The sequence below is a fragment of the Hemicordylus capensis genome, chromosome 2 (assembly GCF_027244095.1).
Source record: "Hemicordylus capensis ecotype Gifberg chromosome 2, rHemCap1.1.pri, whole genome shotgun sequence".
In the NCBI taxonomy this organism is placed as follows: Eukaryota; Metazoa; Chordata; class Lepidosauria; order Squamata; family Cordylidae; genus Hemicordylus; species Hemicordylus capensis.
In genome coordinates this window covers 175,712,535-175,732,279 of record NC_069658.1, presented here as the reverse complement: position 1 = coordinate 175,732,279, position 19,745 = coordinate 175,712,535, and the positions used below count along the sequence as shown (strand labels likewise).

At 44.9% G+C, this 19,745-nt stretch overlaps 1 protein-coding gene across 4 annotated transcripts; it reads left to right on the top strand.

Annotated features, from left to right (window-relative positions):
* The first annotated feature begins 144 nt into the window (after positions 1-144).
* Positions 145-18,897, top strand: LOC128343287 (small integral membrane protein 44-like). Of its 4 annotated transcripts, none has more exons than XR_008315438.1 (5): positions 145-541; positions 1,447-1,581; positions 1,705-1,858; positions 14,371-14,729; positions 18,139-18,897. XR_008315438.1 is itself a non-coding variant. In XM_053292112.1 (3 exons), exons 2-3 carry the CDS (start codon positions 14,431-14,433, stop codon positions 18,303-18,305), a joined length of 420 nt encoding a protein of 139 aa, XP_053148087.1. In that variant the 5' UTR covers positions 1,625-1,858; positions 14,371-14,430; the 3' UTR covers positions 18,306-18,897. The 4 variants fall into 4 exon arrangements, 1 of the variants encoding a protein (XP_053148087.1); XR_008315439.1 differs by lacking the exon at positions 18,139-18,897 and adding an exon at positions 17,644-18,117 and having other exon boundaries at positions 146-541; positions 14,371-14,683; XR_008315437.1 differs by having other exon boundaries at positions 149-541; positions 14,371-14,683.
* The last annotated feature ends 848 nt before the right edge of the window (positions 18,898-19,745 follow it).

Below are 19,745 nucleotides of genomic sequence, written 5' to 3'. Positions count from 1 at the left end.
CGGGCAAAGGGATCTTTATACCACTTCCTGCTGTGCAAACAGCAATAAGGGCTCTCCTTATGCACCTCAGTTTTTAATTCTCATACTCAAGCCAAGACATCAACAAATGTTAGTGAACAGCTGAGCTGCCTAAAGGAAAGGTTCTGCCAAGGGGGTTAACAAATAAGAGCTCTTTGGCTCCTATAGGAGTGAGACAAATTGACAAAGTCAATGCTGCTGCTTTTTAACCTGCTTCTTGCTCCATTCAAAATAAGGCCTCTGTTAAACATTAGTTGGGCAACCAGACTATCAGGTTACATATCACTTGGTGCTTCTTGTCTGTCAGTTTGCAAAGACCGACTACACAAAGAATATGAAGGTTGAGAGCCATGACACTGCACAGCCACAGAGTATGAAGGGAATACTTTTTTTAAAAAGTCAGCGAGAGGCACTTGTGTTCCACCACTGTCTCAAGGAGAGGCACATGTTAAACCACTAAAATGAGGATGAAGTTTGAGGGAACTTCAGACAGAGATAAATATTTCCTGAGATTCAACAATCGGTAAGCATTTGTGAGTTGTACTAGATTTGGATGATACCCCCACATGAGATCTGCCAGCTGGTGTATTTTTACTGTTATAATCCATGTGCAGACAGCACCAAAATAGAACCTTGCACCTTAAGAAAATGGGGCATGTTGCCCCTTGCCTTGCTTAATGGGATTAGTGTTCTAAAATTGTGCCACTACAGAAGAGGAAAGCAAAGATCACCCCACATCCTTGTGAGTCAGAAGCAATATTTTGAATTGGTGGTCTCAGTAGCAGTGTAGTAAGTTGCTGGAAGTAGAGAGTAGAGTAGCAATATAAAGGAGAAGGTTTAAATAGCAGCTGAGCCCAGGAACATTGTTGTGATTAATATGATATTTGAATGTACGACATTTTAACAGGTTTCTGATGTGTAGATATTTCAGGAGATTCAACATATTATCTTATGGACTAGTAAAAAAGCTACTTCCAGCTTTAATTAAAAAAAAAAAACCAAAGAAAATGTAAGGCTTCATTTTAAAATTTAATAGCTGTGGAACAAATCCCAGAAATGTGGTTGTGTGATGTTCTCATGTAGCGTACTACCAGAGTCACTGAAATGCATTAATAAGAAGAAAATAATTATCAGTACTGACTGATATCTGTCAAACATAATAGCCATCAGATTCTGTCCTATGCCATTTAAAAACTGTTCATTGATATTTTTTCATTAATGTAACCCCAAAAAGGGAGAAATACATACTTTTAAAAATTGAATTCAGAAAAACAAAAACATTGATAATTGTTTGTGCAGAACTGCTGCAGCCTGCAGGCATTACTGTTCATTCTGTTTACACAAATGTGTGTCTTCAAAGGTTAAAATGCTCATCCTGCTAGCTGCACCTAGTAATTAATTAATTAATTATGTTTCTTCTCCTTTTAGCCAGAAGGTTTTTGAAAAACTTGGAGAGATGGGCTCATCATTTTCACTATTTTCTATATTATTCTCTAAACATCAAGTGTGTATTCAAAGACCAAAGGAGCTCCATTCAAGTGGGAACCCCTTCTGTGACATCACGTGAGTGGGCGGGGCCGTTATCTTAGGGTTTCCCGTTCACATATTCTCTGTCCGTTTCAAGCAAGGCAGACGGGGCAGGAGTGCAGTGTCAGGGTTAATCTGTTTGTCGCGCTAATTTTGCAGAACTCGGAGAGACGCTCAGAGCTGCCTGAATCTTGCTGATCCTCCGCCGGGCTGGATAGATTCTCTCTTTCTGGCTGCTGCCGGCAGAACTTGCAAAGAAGAAGCAGATGCGCCATCAGGGTAGGAGGCGACAGCACAATTCCACGCCACCCAGGTGAGAGGTGGGAAGGGAAGCTAGATTGGGAGTGAGATCTAGATCGGGGATAGGAAGCAGTGAAGTTTTAATAAATGGAAAGAATTTCGTTGAGTGCAGTTTTTCCCGCCCCTCGTGGAGTGGACTAACTTCCTCGGCCAAAATTCCCCCCCGAGCAAGCATAAAAGGGCATAATCCTTAGATTAAAGGGAGTATAGTTGGTTCCTTCTTTGCATCCTTCAGAGGGATAGTAGTGGTGCAGTGGGGGGCCCTCCCCATGGAAACATACAAAATGGTCAAGAATGCAGTGGTCAAACGGTGGTCAGGAAGGAAGACAAAGAGCAAGCTTGAGCCATGGAACGTGCCGGGACGGAGCGCCGGTACTTCTCGGCTTCTCTGGCTGTTTTGGCAGGGCAACTGCATCACCGTGGAAGCTCCAAAAAATGAGGGGGGCGGGGCGGAGATTCCTAAAATGCTTCATAACTCTCTGAGCTTGATCACTTTGGAGGTGTTCTCACTTTCTGAACTCTTCTAGCAAGACTATTGAATTGAGTTGCAGTCTGGTGAGAGAAGGTTGTTGGTCGAATCTCGAAAAATGTTCTCTCTGCCTACTGGAACAGCACTGTAGTGGGTCAGGTCGCGTCTTCCTCCATTGCTGGACCCCTGTGGTTACTTGAAGGCACTTTTTACCTACTCAAAGTGCTTTTCTTTATTGTCCTCGTCTTCAATAAGTCAAATTAAACATGTGTTCTATATATACACACACACACACACTTCCCCATGGGAAGCCTCTTTTAATGTTCAGGATGGGAGCATTGATGTGAAATACACTGTTATTTTTCTTTCAGAAATCTAACATGTGGAGCAAAGTCCACCCCTCCTCTAAGGAATACACGTTGCCCTCCCTAGAGAGGTGTAGAATTCTCAATTTTTGGGTGGGGGCCTGTGGTACATGGGAGGAGAGGTCTTGAATTTTCCCCTTTGCTAAGAGGGTCCACCCAGGTTTGCGTTTGAATGGGAGACTACATGGGGGCACTGTAAGATATTCCCCTTAGGGAATGGGGTCCCTCTGGGCAGAGCACTTGCATGCATAGAGCATCACTAGCTTGTCTCCTTGTTCTGCTACTTCTAATCAGAGAATCATAGAGTGAAAGGGCCCTGAGAGGCAGCCGTGCCTCCTAAGAACTTGCTGAGCTGCTACAAAGACAACACAGGTCTGATTGTATTGTTCAACTGACTGATGAACTTGAACATGCTACCTGGCAGCTGACGGGGGCGGGGGGGGCATTACCTCCTCCAGGAAATCTGGAGGAGGGCTTGAGCCCTGTTGCCCCCAAGTGGCAGCATTGGTGGGGGGCTTGAGCCCCACCACCCCCACAAAGTTTATGCCCCTGCTCCCCTATTATGTTTTTCTGGTGCTGCACCTGGATGTCTAGCTTCTATTCTGGCATCACTGGAGGATAATGAGTCAGTCACAGTCACATCACTGGGATGGATTCCAAAGCCCCCTCTCCAGATGGGTTTGGACTCTTATGTCTGTGATACTAGAGTGTCCGTTTGGGAGGGTCACCTCCCAGGCTTCTTACAGTTCCCAGTTCAGTTCTTTGTTTTAAAATGACTGCAGAGTTGGGCAAGAGGAAGAAAACCACAACTGCACAAAAGGGCAGTTATTTTAAGCCCTGTAATCTTAATAAGTTCTTGTACTTAGAGGCTTAAAGGGCAAGTAACTGGATGCCACAAAGCTTTTGCTCAGCAACCCTCACTGGAATTAGCTGGGAAGGCCAAGCAGCAGCTTTCCCACAATTTGTTTGGGTATTCTGTTTCTGGGTGAGGTTGCTGCTTAGGCATAAAATGATGTTAAAGAGCTATCATGTGAAAAACTAAAAGCAATAGCATTGGACCTTGTGGAACATTGGATGCAGAAGTATAATTTCTCTGTCCCATCACAGTCACACACATACCCCATACCCCTCTGTTGGACTGCTCTGGGTGGCCACAGTGGCTGCCCACACAACTGCCAGCTCCATCACGGAGCTGGCTGGGGAGTTTGGGGGCTGAGCGGCCCCCGGAAGCTCCAGCATGTCCTGTGCGAGCGTGCAGGGCATACTGGAGAGACCCCCGAGCTGGGAGGCTGCTTTTCACGCTTCTACTCGCGCTGCGGCTCCTCACAATTTTTAAAACCAGGTTTAAGGGGAGGGTTACTTTGGTGGGTTAACCGCCTGGAGGTGGTTCTCACGGTCAGGAGAAATCGGGCTTGGCTCCCCTAGCCCGATTTCTCCTGATCGTGGTAATAGCCTCATTCTCTAGAGTTAATGTCTTTGAAATGTGCAATACCTCCCATCCTAAACTATCCAAGTAAATGTTTCTTTTGACAAAGAATAATTTATTCTTTACATTAAAATCAATAATAATAATAATAATTTATTTTAATGTAAACTGCCCTGAGCCACTTTGGGAAGGGTGGTATATAGATTGGATTGGATAGAATAAACAAACTTGCAAAAGTTTCAGAGCCATGAATCCTACCTTCCCTCCTTTATTTGTAACAAGGCTCACAAGGAGTCGACTCTGGAGTCTCTTATTAAGGCCAGGGCTCATTGAAGTGCCCTTAAGCAGGTGCAGGTGCAAAATAATGACAAATAATCTTCATAGAGCAGCGGGGAGGAGGGAAATCTTTAGGATCAGAAGGTGTTGTTTCCAGACATTTCCATGTTGGTGCCAGATTGTACCCAATTTTGTAAAAAATAAAAGGGTTGCATGAAACTTCCTTTGAGAAGATGGTAGAGCTCCCTGTTAATTCCAGAGGGGCAATAGTATTCATCTATGATAGGAAAAACAGACTTGCATGGCAAGAGTCTCAAGATGCATCTGAAAAAGTGGGCTCTTGCCCATGAAAGCTTACCCCATAATATATTCATTTTTAAAGTACCACAGGATGCTGTGATGTTCTTGTTGATTAACTGCACTAGATAAAAAGGATTTGGATGAAATTCTTACAAGTATCTAAGAATTAGAGCTAATCACTCTTTTCTCCTTGCCTCAGTTTCCTAGTCTTTAGAATCAAGAGAACTGTCCTTTTTCATGTACTTTTCTTACAAACTGATCTTGCCAGCAAGTAGGCAGATGTGCAAATTTATTTCAAGGGAGACCTCTTCTAGTTTTTATGCTATGGTACTGTTTTCTAGTTCTGGTTCATTATGCTAGTGTGGGGAATGAGATGGATAACCATTTAGCATTAAAGCTCTGTTGCCCATAGTAGTTTAGATCAGGGATTCTCAATGCTGGGTCCCCAGATGTTATTGGACTGCAACTCCCATAATCCCCAGCCAAAGGCCACTGGGCCTGGTATGGGAGTTGCAGTCCAATAACATCTGGAGACCAATGTTGAGAATCCTTGGTTTAGATGATAGAATTCTAGGAGGTTTACAGGGCTTTGAAAAGTTATGTCATCCTGGAGCCTGCCTACTTGGAGGAGGCTGGTTGAGTAACACTTTTAAAGGTAAAAGGGCCTGGGGAACTGTGGGTGGAAGCAACAGGATGGCTTCCTATTGTCACTGATATGTTCATTTGGCATGCTATTTTGTGAGTCCCCATTTATATTATTGCACTCGCACCTCTAGTGGAGTGAGAACTGTGTCCCCATGATGAGATCAGACCCTGCTGCAGCATGTCTGGGATCACTCTAGTGAGCATCTAACAGGGAAAGGCACAGCCATTGTGCTTACACTGCTGGGTTGGGTTGCCCACCTCATGACTGGGGTGGCCTAAAGGGGATCCGCTGGTTGCTGCTGCCTTGGCAGGAGCAGCCGCCCACTACCCTGTGAGGGCTGAATGAAGCAGGGCTGGTGTTCCCAAGTGGGGAGTACAGCTGAGCGAGGGGCAAGTGGATACCTGCTTGCTCTGCAGAGCTTTGCCACCCTGCTCTTGTGTCATCTCCTTGCCCTGCCTTGGCTGAAGAGCTGGTCTTGTGGTAGCAAGCATGAATTGTCCCCTTTGCTAATCAGGGTCTGCCCTGATTGCATTTGAATGGGAGAGTACATGTGTGATATTCCCCTTAGGGGATGGGGCAACTCTGGGAAGAGCATCTGAGGTTCCAAGTTTCCTTCCTGGCAGCATCTCCAATATAGGGCTGAGAGAGTCTCCTGCCTGCAACCTTGGAGAAGCCGCTGTCAGTCTGGGTGGACTATACTGAGCTAGATGGACCAAGGGTCTGATCCAGTATATGGCAGCTGCCTATGTTCCATTAAACTCTTGGCCTCAGGCTCTCATGATTAGTTCTGATACCTCTGCAGCCTGCTCTGCTAGAGAAAGCAGTGCTGGAACTGAGCTGTTGATGCTCCTGAAACAGAGTTATCCATTATACTCCAGGAAAATGTCTGAAGAGCTTTCTTTCTTTCTTTCTTTCTTTCTTTCTTTCTTTCTTTCTTTCTTTCTTTCTTTCTTTCTAGCATCTGGTAACCACTCAGCCCCTTATTGCCTTATTCTAACACTTCACCTGTGGGACTTTCCAGCTTAGTTATGGCCTCTTCTTACAAACTTGGGGTGTGCATGGCAATTGTAGGAGCAAGTAATGACACCAGCTTGTGGTGAAGCAGTTGCTACTGGCTTCTGTTTATCATCTGATCACTGCCCTGCAGAAAGGGCATTTAGCCAGGTAGCCATGAATGCACATAGCAGGAGGTCAGAGCAGCAGCCCCCGCCCCATTCACTCAATAGCAAATATAGCTAGCTGCTTTTATTGTTTTAACCATAGGTCATAACAACGAACAGAAAAATAAAATATATTCACAATACAAACTGATTCCACATTTAAAAAATAAACACGCATTTACTCAATTGTTTTATTCTGTAACAAGAAGAGTGGTTAATTAAATTTAAAATTAAAAAATGTACTTGACGCATAGTGATAGCCCACGCAAAACCTGCCGCCATCAACAGGGTTGCCTTATGATGAGGGACCAATTAAAAAATCAATATTCTTCAGACCAGCAGGTTTTCCCCTCCAAAAGGAAATCTAAGACTCTTAGGCAAACTACTGATCAAATTAAACAGTAAAAGGGATAGTGGGGGATATTATAGAGTCACTGCCACAAGGACAAGATAGGAGTCATAAGGTAGTATGACTTAAAGGTACTTTTAGGACTTAAAGGTACTCTAAAACTGTAAATGGAATGTGTGTGTTGTATTCTTAGTTTGATCAATGCATTTCTAAGAGTGGGGCGAGACATAATTTTCTGATAGTGTTCACATCTGGATTTAGACTTTATCATGGCATACAATTTTGTTGAGATGGCACAAGTATCAATTTGAGTGAATACATATGCATCCTAGATCTAAAAATGTGTTTTGTAAACATGTAGTTCTGGGAGAGAAGCCCTAGGTACAGTCTTCTAACTAAATCATATTGGTATCTAATAAGTATGGAGAAAGGAACAGGTTGCTGATGTTCTTGAGCTGGTGTAATACAGTGGCCAGGAGCATGAGCTGTGAAAATTCTGATTCAAATCTAATGTCTGCCATAAACTCACCAGGTGGTGATTGCTCCCATTTAGAATTACCACTTGTAACCCACATCTTCAATATAAGAATAATACTGTCCAACCTTAATGGGCTATCTTCTTTATATATATTTCTCTAAGGCATACGCATGGCTAATCCCATGCATGGCAGCTCTTATGAGAGTTTGTGAGCAGCCGTCAGATAGCCAGGGTATGGGCGAGGAAAGAAAATGGCGGTGGCAGCTGGCTGGCTGGCAGGAGAAAAATGATGGCAAACGGTGGCTGGCCGCCGCCGGCACCAGGCAGAAAAAACAGCCGCAACAGGTAGTTGAAGAAGGTGGTGGACAGGCAGTGGAGAGGGCGGTGCAGCCTCCGGCCCAAAAGGAAGGATGGCCTGGCTGACGAGTGGGCTAAACTGGTGGGCAGCGCACTCCCTCTCCAGCCCACTTGCCGGCCAAAAGGAAAAATGGCCCAGTGGCAGCAGCGCCGGGGGTAAGAGCACAGGGGGCGAAGCGGGGGGGATGGTGGTGGTAGCAGTGCTGGTGGGGGAAAAGGGGGAGAACTAGAGGTGCAGTGCAGAGTAGCACTGTATGTTAAAGAAGGGATAGAATCTAACAAGGTAGAAAACCTAGGTGGACTGGAATCCTCCACAGAAACCCTGTGGGTGACAATACAAGGCCTGAAAGGAAATGTGCTACTGGGGACGTGCTATCGCCCTCCGGATCAAAACGCTGACAGTGACTGGGAGTTGCAGGAGGAAATCAGGGAGGCGTCAAGGAGAGGCAGGGCTGTAATGATGGGTGACTTCAATTACCCACACAAAGACTGGGTAAATTCACAGTCAGGTAATGACAAAGAGGTCAAATTTCTAGATACACTGAATGACTGTGCCCTAGAACAATTGGTCTTGGAACCAACCAGAGAGAAGGTGACCTTGGACTTAATCCTGAGTGGCACCCAGGACCTGGTGCATGATGTCAGTGTCATCAACCCTTTAGAGAACAGTGACCATAGTGCGATCAAATTCAGCATACATGCGGGGAGAGAATCATCAAGGAAGTCTAACACAGACACTTTGAATTTCAGAAGAGGAAACTTCTCCAAAATGAGGAGTATGGTGAAAAGAAAGCTGAAAAGGAAAATCAGGAGAGTCATTTCGCTCCAGAATGCATGGAGTTTACTCAAAACCACAATACTAGAAGCCCAGTTAGATTGTATACCCAAATTGAGGAAAGGTGCCACTAAGTCCAGGAGGATGCCAGCATGGTTAACAGGTAAAGTTAAGGAAGCCATAAAAGGAAAGAAGACTTCCTTCCAAAATTGGAAGTCCTGTACAAATGAAGAGAACAGAAAGGAACACAAACTCTGGCAAAAGAAATGCAAGGTGACAATAAGAGTTGCAAAAAGAGAGTTTGAGGAACATTTAGCTAAAAGCATCAAGGGGAATAACAAAAACTTCTTTAAATACATCAGATGCAGGAAACTTGCCGGGGAGGCGGTTGGACCATTAGACAATGAGGGAGTGAAAGGGATTATTAAGGAGGATATAGAGGTTGCAGAGAAGCTAAATGAGTTCTTTGCGTCCATCTTCACGGCAGAGGATACTGAGGATATACCTGTTCCTGAAACAAGCTTTTCAAGGATGGAGGCTAAAGAACTGAGTCAGATAGAAGTGACAAGAGATGATGATCTAAACCAGGGGTGGGGAACCTTGGCCCTCCAGCTGTTGTTGAACTACAACCCCCATCATCCCCAGCCACAATTGGGCTGGGGATGGTGGGAGTTGTAGTTCAAAAACAGCTGGAAGGCCAAGGTTCCCCACCCCTGATCTAAACTGTCTGGAAAAACTGAAAACTAGCAAATTGCCAGGGCTGGATGGCATCCATCCAAGAGTATTCAAAGAACTCAAATGTGAAATTGCTGGCTTCCTTGCAAAAATATATAATCTCTACAATCAGGCTCGTAACACCGATTTTCAAAAATGGATCTAGGGGCAATCCAGGAAATTACAGGCCAGTTAGCTTAATGTACATTCCAGGCAAATTGATGGAAAGCATCCTCAAGGATAAAATTGTAAAGCACATAGAAGAACAGGTCCTGCTGGGAGAGAAGCAGCATGGCTTGTGCAAAGGTAAATCTTGCCTCATGAACCTTTTGGAGTTCTTTGAGAGTGTAAACAAGTATGTGGATAAAGGTGATCCAGTTGACACAGCATACCTGGACTTCCAAAAAGCTTTCGACAAATTTCCTCATCAAAGACACCTGAGGAAACTTAGCAGTCATGGGATAAGGGGTCAAGTACATGTGTGGATTGCTAACTGGTTGAAGGACAGAAAACAGAGGGTAGGTATAAATGGAGTTTTCACAATGGAGGGAAGTTAAATGTGGGGTCCCCCAGGGATCTGTACTGGGACCGGTGCTTTTTAATTTATTCATAAATGGTCTAGAATTAGGGGTAAGCAGTGAGGTGGCCAAATTTCCAGATGATACCAAACTCTTTCAGTTAGTGAAATCCAAAAGAGATTTTGAGGAGCTCCAAAAGGATCTCTCCAAACTGGGTGAGTGGGCGACAAAATGGCAAATGTGCTTCAATGTTGGCAAGTGTAAATTGGGACAAAAACCCCTAACTTCAAGTATACGCTGATGGGATCTGAGCTGTTGGTGATTGACAACAGGAGAGGAGAGCTGGTTGTTAGGAGAGGAGAGCTGGTCTTGTGGTAGCAAGCATGACTTGTCCCCATAGCTAAGCAGGGTCTGCCCTGGTTGCATATGAATGGGAGACTTGATGTGTGAGCACTGCAAGATATTCCCCTCAGGGGATGAAGCCACTTTGGGAAGGGTAGAAGGTTTCAAGTTCCCTCCCTGGCTTCTCCAAGATAGGGCTGAGATTCCTGCCTGCAACCTTGGAGAAGCCGCTGCCAGTCTGTGAAGACAATACAGAGCTAGATAGACCAATGGACTGACTCAGTATATGGCAGTTTCCTATGTTCCTATGACCAGGAGAGGGATCTTGGGGTCGTGGTGGACAGCTCATTGAAAGTGTCGACTCAATGTGCAGCAGCTGTGAAAAAGGCCAATTCCATGCTAGGGATCATTAGGAGGGGGATTGACTATAAAACTGCTAATATTATAATGCCTTTATACAAAACTATGGTGCGTCCACACCTGGAGTACTGCGTACAATTCTGGTCATCACATCTAAAAAAGGACATTGTAGAACTGGAAAATTGTGCAGAAGAGGGCAACCAAGATGATCACGGGCCTAGAGCACTTTTCTTATGAGGCAAGGCTACAACACCTGGGGTCTATTTAGTTTAGAAAAAAAAGACGAGTGTGGTGAGACATGATAGAGGCCTATAAAATCATGCATGGTGTGGAGAAAGTGTATAGAGAGAAATTCTTATCCCTCTCACATAACGCTAGAACCAGGGGTCATCCCATGAAACTGATTGCCAGGAAATTTAGGACCAGCAAATGGAGGTATTTTTTCACACAAAGCATAATCAACTTGTGGAATTCTCTGCCACAAGATGTTGTGTTGGCTACTAGTTTGGATGGCTTTAAGAGGGGTTTGGATGACTTCATGGAAGAGAGGTCTATCAGTGGTTGCTAGTCGGAGGGCTATAGGCCACCTCCAGCCTCAAAGTCAGGATGCTTCTGTGGTTTTCTTTGGTAGAATACAGTAGGGGTTTACCATTGCCTCCCACACAGTGTGAGATGATGCTTTTCAGCATCTTCCTATATCGCTGCTACCTGTTATAGTATCAGCGGGGATTTGAACCAGCAACCTTCTGCTTGTTAGGCATTTCCCCACTGCACCACTTAAGGTGACACATAATATATATTAAGTACTATAACATTTATAGTGTGCTATAGAAATACTAAGTGACATTTGTAAGGGCATTGGAGGAACTTGTCCTGAAGGTCCTTAGGACAAAAAGTGGACTTCTTACAGAGGCTTTTCTAAAGTGATATGCCTGCCTCCCATTTGGTTTGTGTGTGCCTGTGTGGTGGGGAGACACCTGGTAAAAAGCAGTTTGCCTAGCTGCCCTACAACCTGCCTGGAAAACAGATGCTTATTGTTGTTTGTTGTTATTAATTATTTAAGATATTTATAACCTGCCCTTCTAGTACATTACTGCTTGGAGTGGCTCACATCAACAAAACACATACAATGTAAAATAAAACATTAATAAAGTTAATCTAGTTAAAAGACCAGATTCAAATCACATTTAACATTACAAATTTTAAGTTTCGATTAAAAGAGAGCAAAAAACTGAACTAAAAAACCTACCAGATATAAGCAGCAGATAAAACATTTTTAAAAGATGTGTGTTTCATTGTTTTTTAAACACTGAGGGAGGGAGCATGGTGGTGAAGCTCTTCAGGGAGTGTGTTCCAAAGCCAAGGGGCCACAGCCGAAAAGGCCCTGTCTTTAGTCTCCGCCAACTGGATCTCAGTTAGTGGTGGGGCCATGAGCAGGGCCTGAGATGTTGAACGGTGGGCCCTGGGAGGTTCTTATGTGCGAATGCGGTCTGACAGGTACCCCGGCTCCAGGCTGTGTAGAGCTTTCAAGGTCAAGACTAGCACCTTGAATCTAGCCTGGAAGCAGACTGGTAGCCAAGCAGCTGCAGGATGGGTGTGACACTTGCACCCATGAGCATCCTTGCTGCAGCGTTCTGGACCAACTGAAGCTTCTGAACCATCGTCAAGGGCAGCCCCACATAGAGCGCATTGCAGTAATCCAATCTGGACATTATCAAAGCATGACAATGACTGAGGTCAGGTCCGACTTCTCCAAATAGGGTTGCAGCTGGCGTACCAGCCATACCTGGTAAAAAGCACCTTTGCACACTGCCATCTGTGCCTCCAAGGACAACAGCAAGGTCCAGAAGCACCCCCAAGCTGCAGACTTTGTCTTTCAGAGGGAGCGTGACCTCGTTCAAGACTAGATTTACCTCACTACTTGGATACCTGAGAAAGGCTGTGATGTTCCAAGATGGGCAGAACATAAGAAGAGCCCTGCTGGATCAGGCCCAAGTCTATCTAGTTCAGCATCCTGTTTCGCACGTGGCTCACCTGATGCCGCTGGAAGCCACAGGCAGGAGATAAGGGTGTGCCCTCTCTCCTGCCATTACTCCCCTGCAACTGGTACTCAGAGGCATCCTGCCTTTGAGGCTGGAGGTGGCCCACAGCCCTCCGACTAGTAGTCGTTGATAGACCTCTCCTCCATGAAGTTATCTAAACCCCTCTTAAAGCCATCCAGGTTGTTGGCTAAGTGGTGAAAACTAGAGTGGATGGCAGTATATCCATGCCATTGGGTGCGGAGCTTGGTAAAAGAGAGGAAAAATCTGTGTGCAGACTGGAATGAATGAATGTGACTGAGAGGCCTTTTCTTGGCATACGCCTGAGCCTTGCCTAGCACATCTCTAGTAACGATCTTGTAGCAAGGCTCCAGCTAATAAATCTCCTCATAAACTGTGATGTAAAAGTGGTTTCCTCAACATCCTCTAGAAATTTAAATCGGACTTTCAAGCTGCTGGTTGAGATAATTGACTCCAAATCTCTTTCAGCATCCTCTGGTACAACTTGACACACATCCTAGACCCAAGGGCACAGGGAGCTTGCCTGTGGCCAGAGGATGCAGTCCTGCCTGTGGCTCCCCCACCCCTTTTGATTTTTAATTGTGCACGCAAAGTATGCACTGCAAGCCACACACCCTGCATCTGATGGCAGAACTGGGCGTGGCCAATACCAGAGATGCAGCCAGGCAGCCCCTGTAGAGTTTCCCCAGTCAGTGATTCTCTGACTGGGGAAACTCTGCAGGGGCTGACTGGTCCCATCCTTGGTATTGGCCACGCCCCCTGTGTCTGATGTCAGGTGCAGGGGGTGGGGCCACTGCCCAGGAGAGGGTCTGTTCAGACCAAATCTCATCCTCCCCAGTCAGCATTTCATTAAAACACTGATTGACTGGGCTTTTTCTCCCAGCCAGCATTGGCAAAAAAGGGGGGGGAAACATGAATCTGTGTTGGTCATGTGACAGTATTTCTTGGCTTTCCTGTGCTCAGTTCTTGCACCTTGGGATGGAAGTGAGATCAGAGCAGATTTCAGAAATTATCTACGTATCATGTTTGCCTTTAATGAAGGAGAGACTGTCATTATTGAGTTCTATGATATTGAGATGTGGCAAGTTTGTTGAGTGGTTGGATACTGAAGGGACCAGGGGAGTGGGATTCTTGGCTTACTGAGTCAGAATTAGTTCTCACTGAGGTGGTAAACATGTATCTGGACTGAACAGACTACAAATGTGAACTCATGGAACTGAATGCTCTTCCGTTAAAAGAAAAAATTCCCAGCAAGTATGAAAATGTTGTCATATTCAGGGGGAAGGGTAGGGTAGAACATAGTTCTGACATCCAACTTTCCATGTGCTGGGATTCCTTCTCTCAATCTCAGTGGAGGAGCATTCAGTCAATTTGAAGTGATACAACTCAGATACAGATTCACCACCTTGAGGATATCTGGACAAGTTTTTATTTTAAACCACACACAGATGTGCCAACTATGGTCAGAGCAGCAGTCCTGAAGGAGTTGGTTTGTTTTATTTTTTAAATCTTTCCATACTATTTTCTTGATCTAAATTATTCCTCTTCAAAAGTTTAGCTGTAGACAGGGTAAAGGGTGTTCTTTACAGTTGAGCACAAGGTTGCAGCAATTCCTAAGCAGGTGGTAGGAAGGCTTTTCTCCTAGCTCAAAAGCCCAATGATTCTGCTGTTGGGAGTTGCTTCTAGGCCAGAAGATTATTAGGAGCCAAAGCATGAGGTAAATGGGCATTGGAGGGATTTCTCCTTACAAATTCTATAGGAGGTACTGTTGAAAGGTTTGCTCCCGCCTGAAACTAACTGGGAAGGCAACTTCTCAGCACTGCAGACTTGGCTACAATTCTATAGGGGAGTAACTTTTGGCTTCACAATTCACATTGGGTCATGATGAGTGATCACTGACTGAAGTGTCTTCACATTGCTTGTGTTTCAGACTCTCCCTGCCCCTGCCGACACTTGTCCACCAAGCAACGAGGCTCCACGCTGCCAGGGTATGGAGTTTCTGTCTCAAACGTGGCCAGTGAACACAAGCACCGCGAACCGCACAGGGACCTTAGCACTGTTGACTCAGCATTCCTCCTCCTCTTCTGAGGCCCCCCTTTACAGCGACTACCAGCCACCTGCCTTTAACTTTATCCCTGTGCCCAAGGCTGTGCTCTACATGCTCATGGCTGCTGCTGTGGTGGTGGGTGTGGCCTATGCCATTGTTGGGCACCTGATCAAGGACCTGGCACATGACTTGGCAGGTGAGTCTGGATGTTGATGCACAAGCTATAACCTACATAGCAGATGGTGAGTGTTTTAAGTCTATGCCCTAATAGGCTGCCTTTTGTAATGTATATACATTATGCAAACTTACAGAACATATTCTGCTTTTGCTAGTTGAGGGGAGGGGCAAGGAACTATTGAGGAACTGAAGTCCCAGCCTGGAACCACTACACATCTTATTCAGTTCCTCATTTTGCCTTCTTTAGGCAGACATTATCCAGACAACCTCCCCCCACCCCCGCCAAGCATATTTTAACAGCTATAAGGGATAGAAACTTTTTTAAAAGTTGCAGTTGTCAGGATTCTGTGTTTCTCCCACCCCGGTGAAATAGCAGTACAGACAGACTTCAGGAGTGGTTCACTCAATTCCTGTGCTTGATACCTTGATGTGAGATTGTGTCACACACAACTTGTGTAACAAACCTGTGAACTGTTGCTCTAGTAACAAGTTGCAGCCCCTGGGTTTGAAGTCACTCAAACCCAGGGGCTGCATCTATACACTCTTTTACACTGCATTTATACACAATTTTCATGAGCAAGCCTGTCAGACTTAATCTTCGTTTGTTACTCTTTTCATGTCCAAGGTGATTGATCTTCAGTTGCAGCAGGGAGGATGAGTCTGAGATACACTTAATACAAAGAATGCACATCTATTGCCCACCCCCTCGTTGCCACCTCATCTCTCCTACGTGTAGGAAGTGCTACAACTGGTAAACTACTACAATCACCAGAAGTAGCCAACAAGCACATAACCCATAACCTAGGTCAAGGGTTCTCAGCCTTGGCTGGGGATAATGGGAGTTATAGTCCAACAACATCTGGGGACCCAAGGTTGGGAATCCCTGAGCTAATATTGCTTAGATGCTGCTGTGCCATAAAAATCTGATCTACCACCTCCTCTTTGAAAAGCTCTGGCAGAGGAACACTGCTGCCTGGCAGAAGACTAGCTAAGACCACATCTTGAGTACCCATGTGTAGTGAACAAAGTTTTCCCACTTGGGAATCAGCTCCCCACTCAACTGTGTAGATTGGGGGAGGTGAGTAGCCTTCTGCAAGTCATTGGCTCTCAGCCTGATTTGCCTCAAAGGGTTATAGTGGAGATTTAACACACGATAACCCTATGGACAACATGCTGCATTCTCTGGAGTAATTTCAAAGCTCCTTGGAAGCATCCAGGACACTAAAATCCTTTCAAGACTGAGTCAGTTAGATCTAGCCCCCTTCTGGTCTTGTGGTAGCAAGCATGACTTGTCCCCATAGCTAAGCAGGTTGCATCTGAATGGGAGACTTGATGTGTGAGCACTGAAAGATATTCCCCTCAGGGGATGAAGCCGCTCTGGGAAGAGCAGAAGGTTTCAAGTTCCCTTTCTGGCTTCTCCAAGATAGGACAAGATTTTTTTTTTTGATGAGATTCCTGCCTGCAACCTTGAAGAAGCTGCTGCCAGTCTGAAGACAATACTGAGCTAGATAGACCAATGGTCTGACTCAGTATATGGCAGTTTCCTATGTTCCCTCCCAGTAGTCTACATCTTGGACCTCAGCCATACTTGTGCCCCATACCTGGCAAGCACCTAGACAAAGTGAAACTCTCTTGGGTAAACCTTGCTTATTCTTTCTTTTTACTCAAAGCTAGGAGTGCAAATTTAACTATCCTGACTAGTTTGCTACTTCTGCCTTTGCCAGTCAACTCCAGATTATAGACACCCCTCAACACAAAAAGGGGGGGGGAGAAAAGTGCTACTAGGCATAGGAGACATTAATAGAAAAACATCAGTTGCAGTCCCAATGTGTTTTGAGAGACAGTTTTTCATCGGGTCACTACAGGGAGACATACAAAATATATAATTAGTATCTGTTACTAACATGTTATAAAATGTAGATGAAACTTAATATATACTAAGAAAAAAATCTTATAAAACAAATGAATACTTGAAACAGTATATGAAAATATACATCAACCATTAACAAAGCACTAAATTACTGTATCACAAATGTTAATATACATGACATGCTTAAACATAAGGTTCTCTGAAAAAAAACAAAGTCAAGTAACAATACACAGAAGTATGCAATAAAATGATAGTGACATGGGAATAACATTCCCAAAGGAGCTTTAGTTTAATTTGACATGGGAATAACATTCCCAAAGGAGCTTTAGTTTAATTTGACATGGGAATAACATTCCCAAAGGAGCTTTAGTTTAATTTATGCATGTTTTCTCAATATACATGTCAGTGGCTGACATGTTGCACAGTGCAGACTCCTAAAGCAGCCTTGATGCTGTGGAGAACAAGCAGTTGCATAACCTTTTGCTGTACCTGGGAATAACTCTGGTAGTACTGCTTGTGCAACTGCTTGTTCTTAATAGCATCAAGGCTGCTTTAGGAGTCTGCAGGAGCCCTGGCATGGAATGCTGCACATCATGTTGGCCAGTATTTCCCCTCCATGTGCATGTGTATATAAGGTTTATTATATATAGATATGTATCAGTTTCCTCTGCACCAGGGAATAATCTGTCCTAAAATGTGTTGGATCAGGTTGCCAGCACTTACTGAAACTCATTTTTTGTGATATCAAGCCATTACAATATCTAGAATTTCTTTTGATAGTTTTCTGGAGACTCTGGGCCAGTCCTGGAGGGTTGCAATCCTAGTACTGGGAATGCAATTGAGTGCATCTTTTTTGGCTTGCAGTACTAGTTCGTTTCTTGCTTAGTGTAGTTAAATACAGCAAGCAGTTTACATTGAATCCATGCACCTGTAGAACAAGATAAATGAGTTATTTAATTAAATCTAAAGCCAGTTGAGTTTGACTCCCATTCACTTGTCATACTTAGCCAAACAGCACAGATCAGCTATGAAGTGTGCCAATGTAAAAGCCATCCCTAGGCCTGAGACCTTTCACTCACTTTAAAAATTCCTTTATACTCTCTTGCAAGGCAAAACTTTCCCAGAGAATGTAGAGAGATACCAATCAGCTGGGAAGAGGCACCCACAGATGCCAGTTTTGGTAAGATTCGGCAGCCACACCATAGCACTAAACCTGAGGGCAAGGCAGCAATTCAGGGCACTCTCCTCAACATTTGTGTAACACTGCTCCAGTTCCTTTCCTCCTGCCCCTTGGTGCTGAAGTGATTTTCCTGCAAAGAGCAAACTGGAGAACAACTTCAGAAATGTGCCTCTTGGGAATGAGCTGCAGCTATGTGATAAAGCACATGCTTGCATGCACAGAATCCCAGGCTCAATCTCTGGCATCTTCCATTAAAAAAAAAAAAAAGGAGCAGATTTGGGGAAGACCACTCAGCTGGAGCACTTGGAGAACAGTTAACAATTAGCATAGATAATGATGGACTAGCAAGGCCCCATGTTCTGACTCTGCAAAAGGTGGTGCCATATGTTCAGATGCTCCATTAAAAACAAAATTCTCACTCTAGATTGCCTACTAGGACCACAGCCTGAGGAACCTGACAAGGAAGAGCCAGATCCCCCACCTACAGGCTACCAGCCCTCTCTCCTGGCCAAGAATCATACCTGTACCTGCTCAACGCACAACCTTGAGGCCGTGCACATCACCCTACAGGAGACTCCACACACAACATAGGGACAGAACAGCTTTGCAGCAAGGAAATGGCAAATGCAATGAAGAGGCAGTCCTGTGTTGAATGTAAGAGCATGCACAGCAGACCATGAAAAGGACCCGGCTGAGCATGTCAAGGAGCAATGAGACTGTTTGATACAGTTGCTCCATCCTCTCCAGAGAACACAAGCTGGATTGCACAATAGATGCTTGTTGCTTCTCCAGCAGCATTAATTCTACTTCCTGGAGACCTGCATGAGTCTCTGCTCCCTGCTTCTTGCTACAGAATGAGAAGGGAGAACTCTTGGAGAAATCCACCCATCCAGGAAGCCGCACAAACCAGCTTTCTGAGCACGAAGACCACATGCCCTGAAGTGAAATGGACTTCTGTCTTAGCTGTCATTGCTTCTAGGAGGTGGAAGAGCTGGACTCTGGAATGAGACAAGGAGGCAGAGCCTAGCAAATGGGGCTTTGCAGTCAGAGGTGTCAAACATGGCTTCAACTGGGGGAGAACTTTATATCAGGAAGTGGAATAAGGTTTGGGCAGTGCAAGGGGTACCTGCAGCCTTGCCACTTTTGGGGGGGGAGGTACAATAAAATCCATCTGTGCACCTTGTTTGTTCCTTCTCATTGTGTGTTACAGATATGACTACAATATTACTGACCTTCAGCTCTGCTTGTTTTGAGAGTGTGAGCATCAGTCCTTTTCTCACAGGACTCCCTTCAGCTGTAGAATGCAGACATCCCATTTATCTGCAGATCTAGACGGCCTGCATCTGCATGGCCTTGTATTATACAAATGATGGTGTTCCATTTGAAACCTGGTCTCAAAAAGCACTTGGCTGCAAGAACATGGTGATGGTAGGAAATAATACCCAAATACATCTTGACCTCTTTCCTAGGACTAGCTCCCACACCTCTCCAAAATGGCATTTTGGAGTCAGGGAGGAGGTCACACAAACCAGCTTCCTCACCTGACACCAGTGTTCCCTGTAACGGGGATTCCCAGATGTTGTTGACTATAACTCCCAGCATCCCCAGCTGTGAAGGCCTTTGGCTGGGGATTGTGGGAGTCAACAACATCTGGGAGTCCCTGTTACAGAGAACACTGCCTGACACACTTCTAAGAATGTTACAACTACATACATGTAATCAATAAGAAACCTGCAGGCAGGTTATCTAAAAATGTAAGACGTGGGGGTGGGGAAAGAGTTGATTAAATACCACGATGAAAGCAAGAAGAAAAGGAAAACAGAAGTTTAAAGACAGCTAGGCAAACTGCCAGGGCAACAGATTCTAGGTGCAGCAAGGCAAAAAGGAAGATGGGGGGTGGGGGTGCAGAAAGCATAGAGCTGAAGTGTCAGTGTGGGAAAACAATCATCTCTGCCTACAAAGAGGTTTCAGTGGTTTTCATGCAGGAGAGTAGTGAAAGATTCTTCTTTTGGAACTGGTATTCCAGCAATT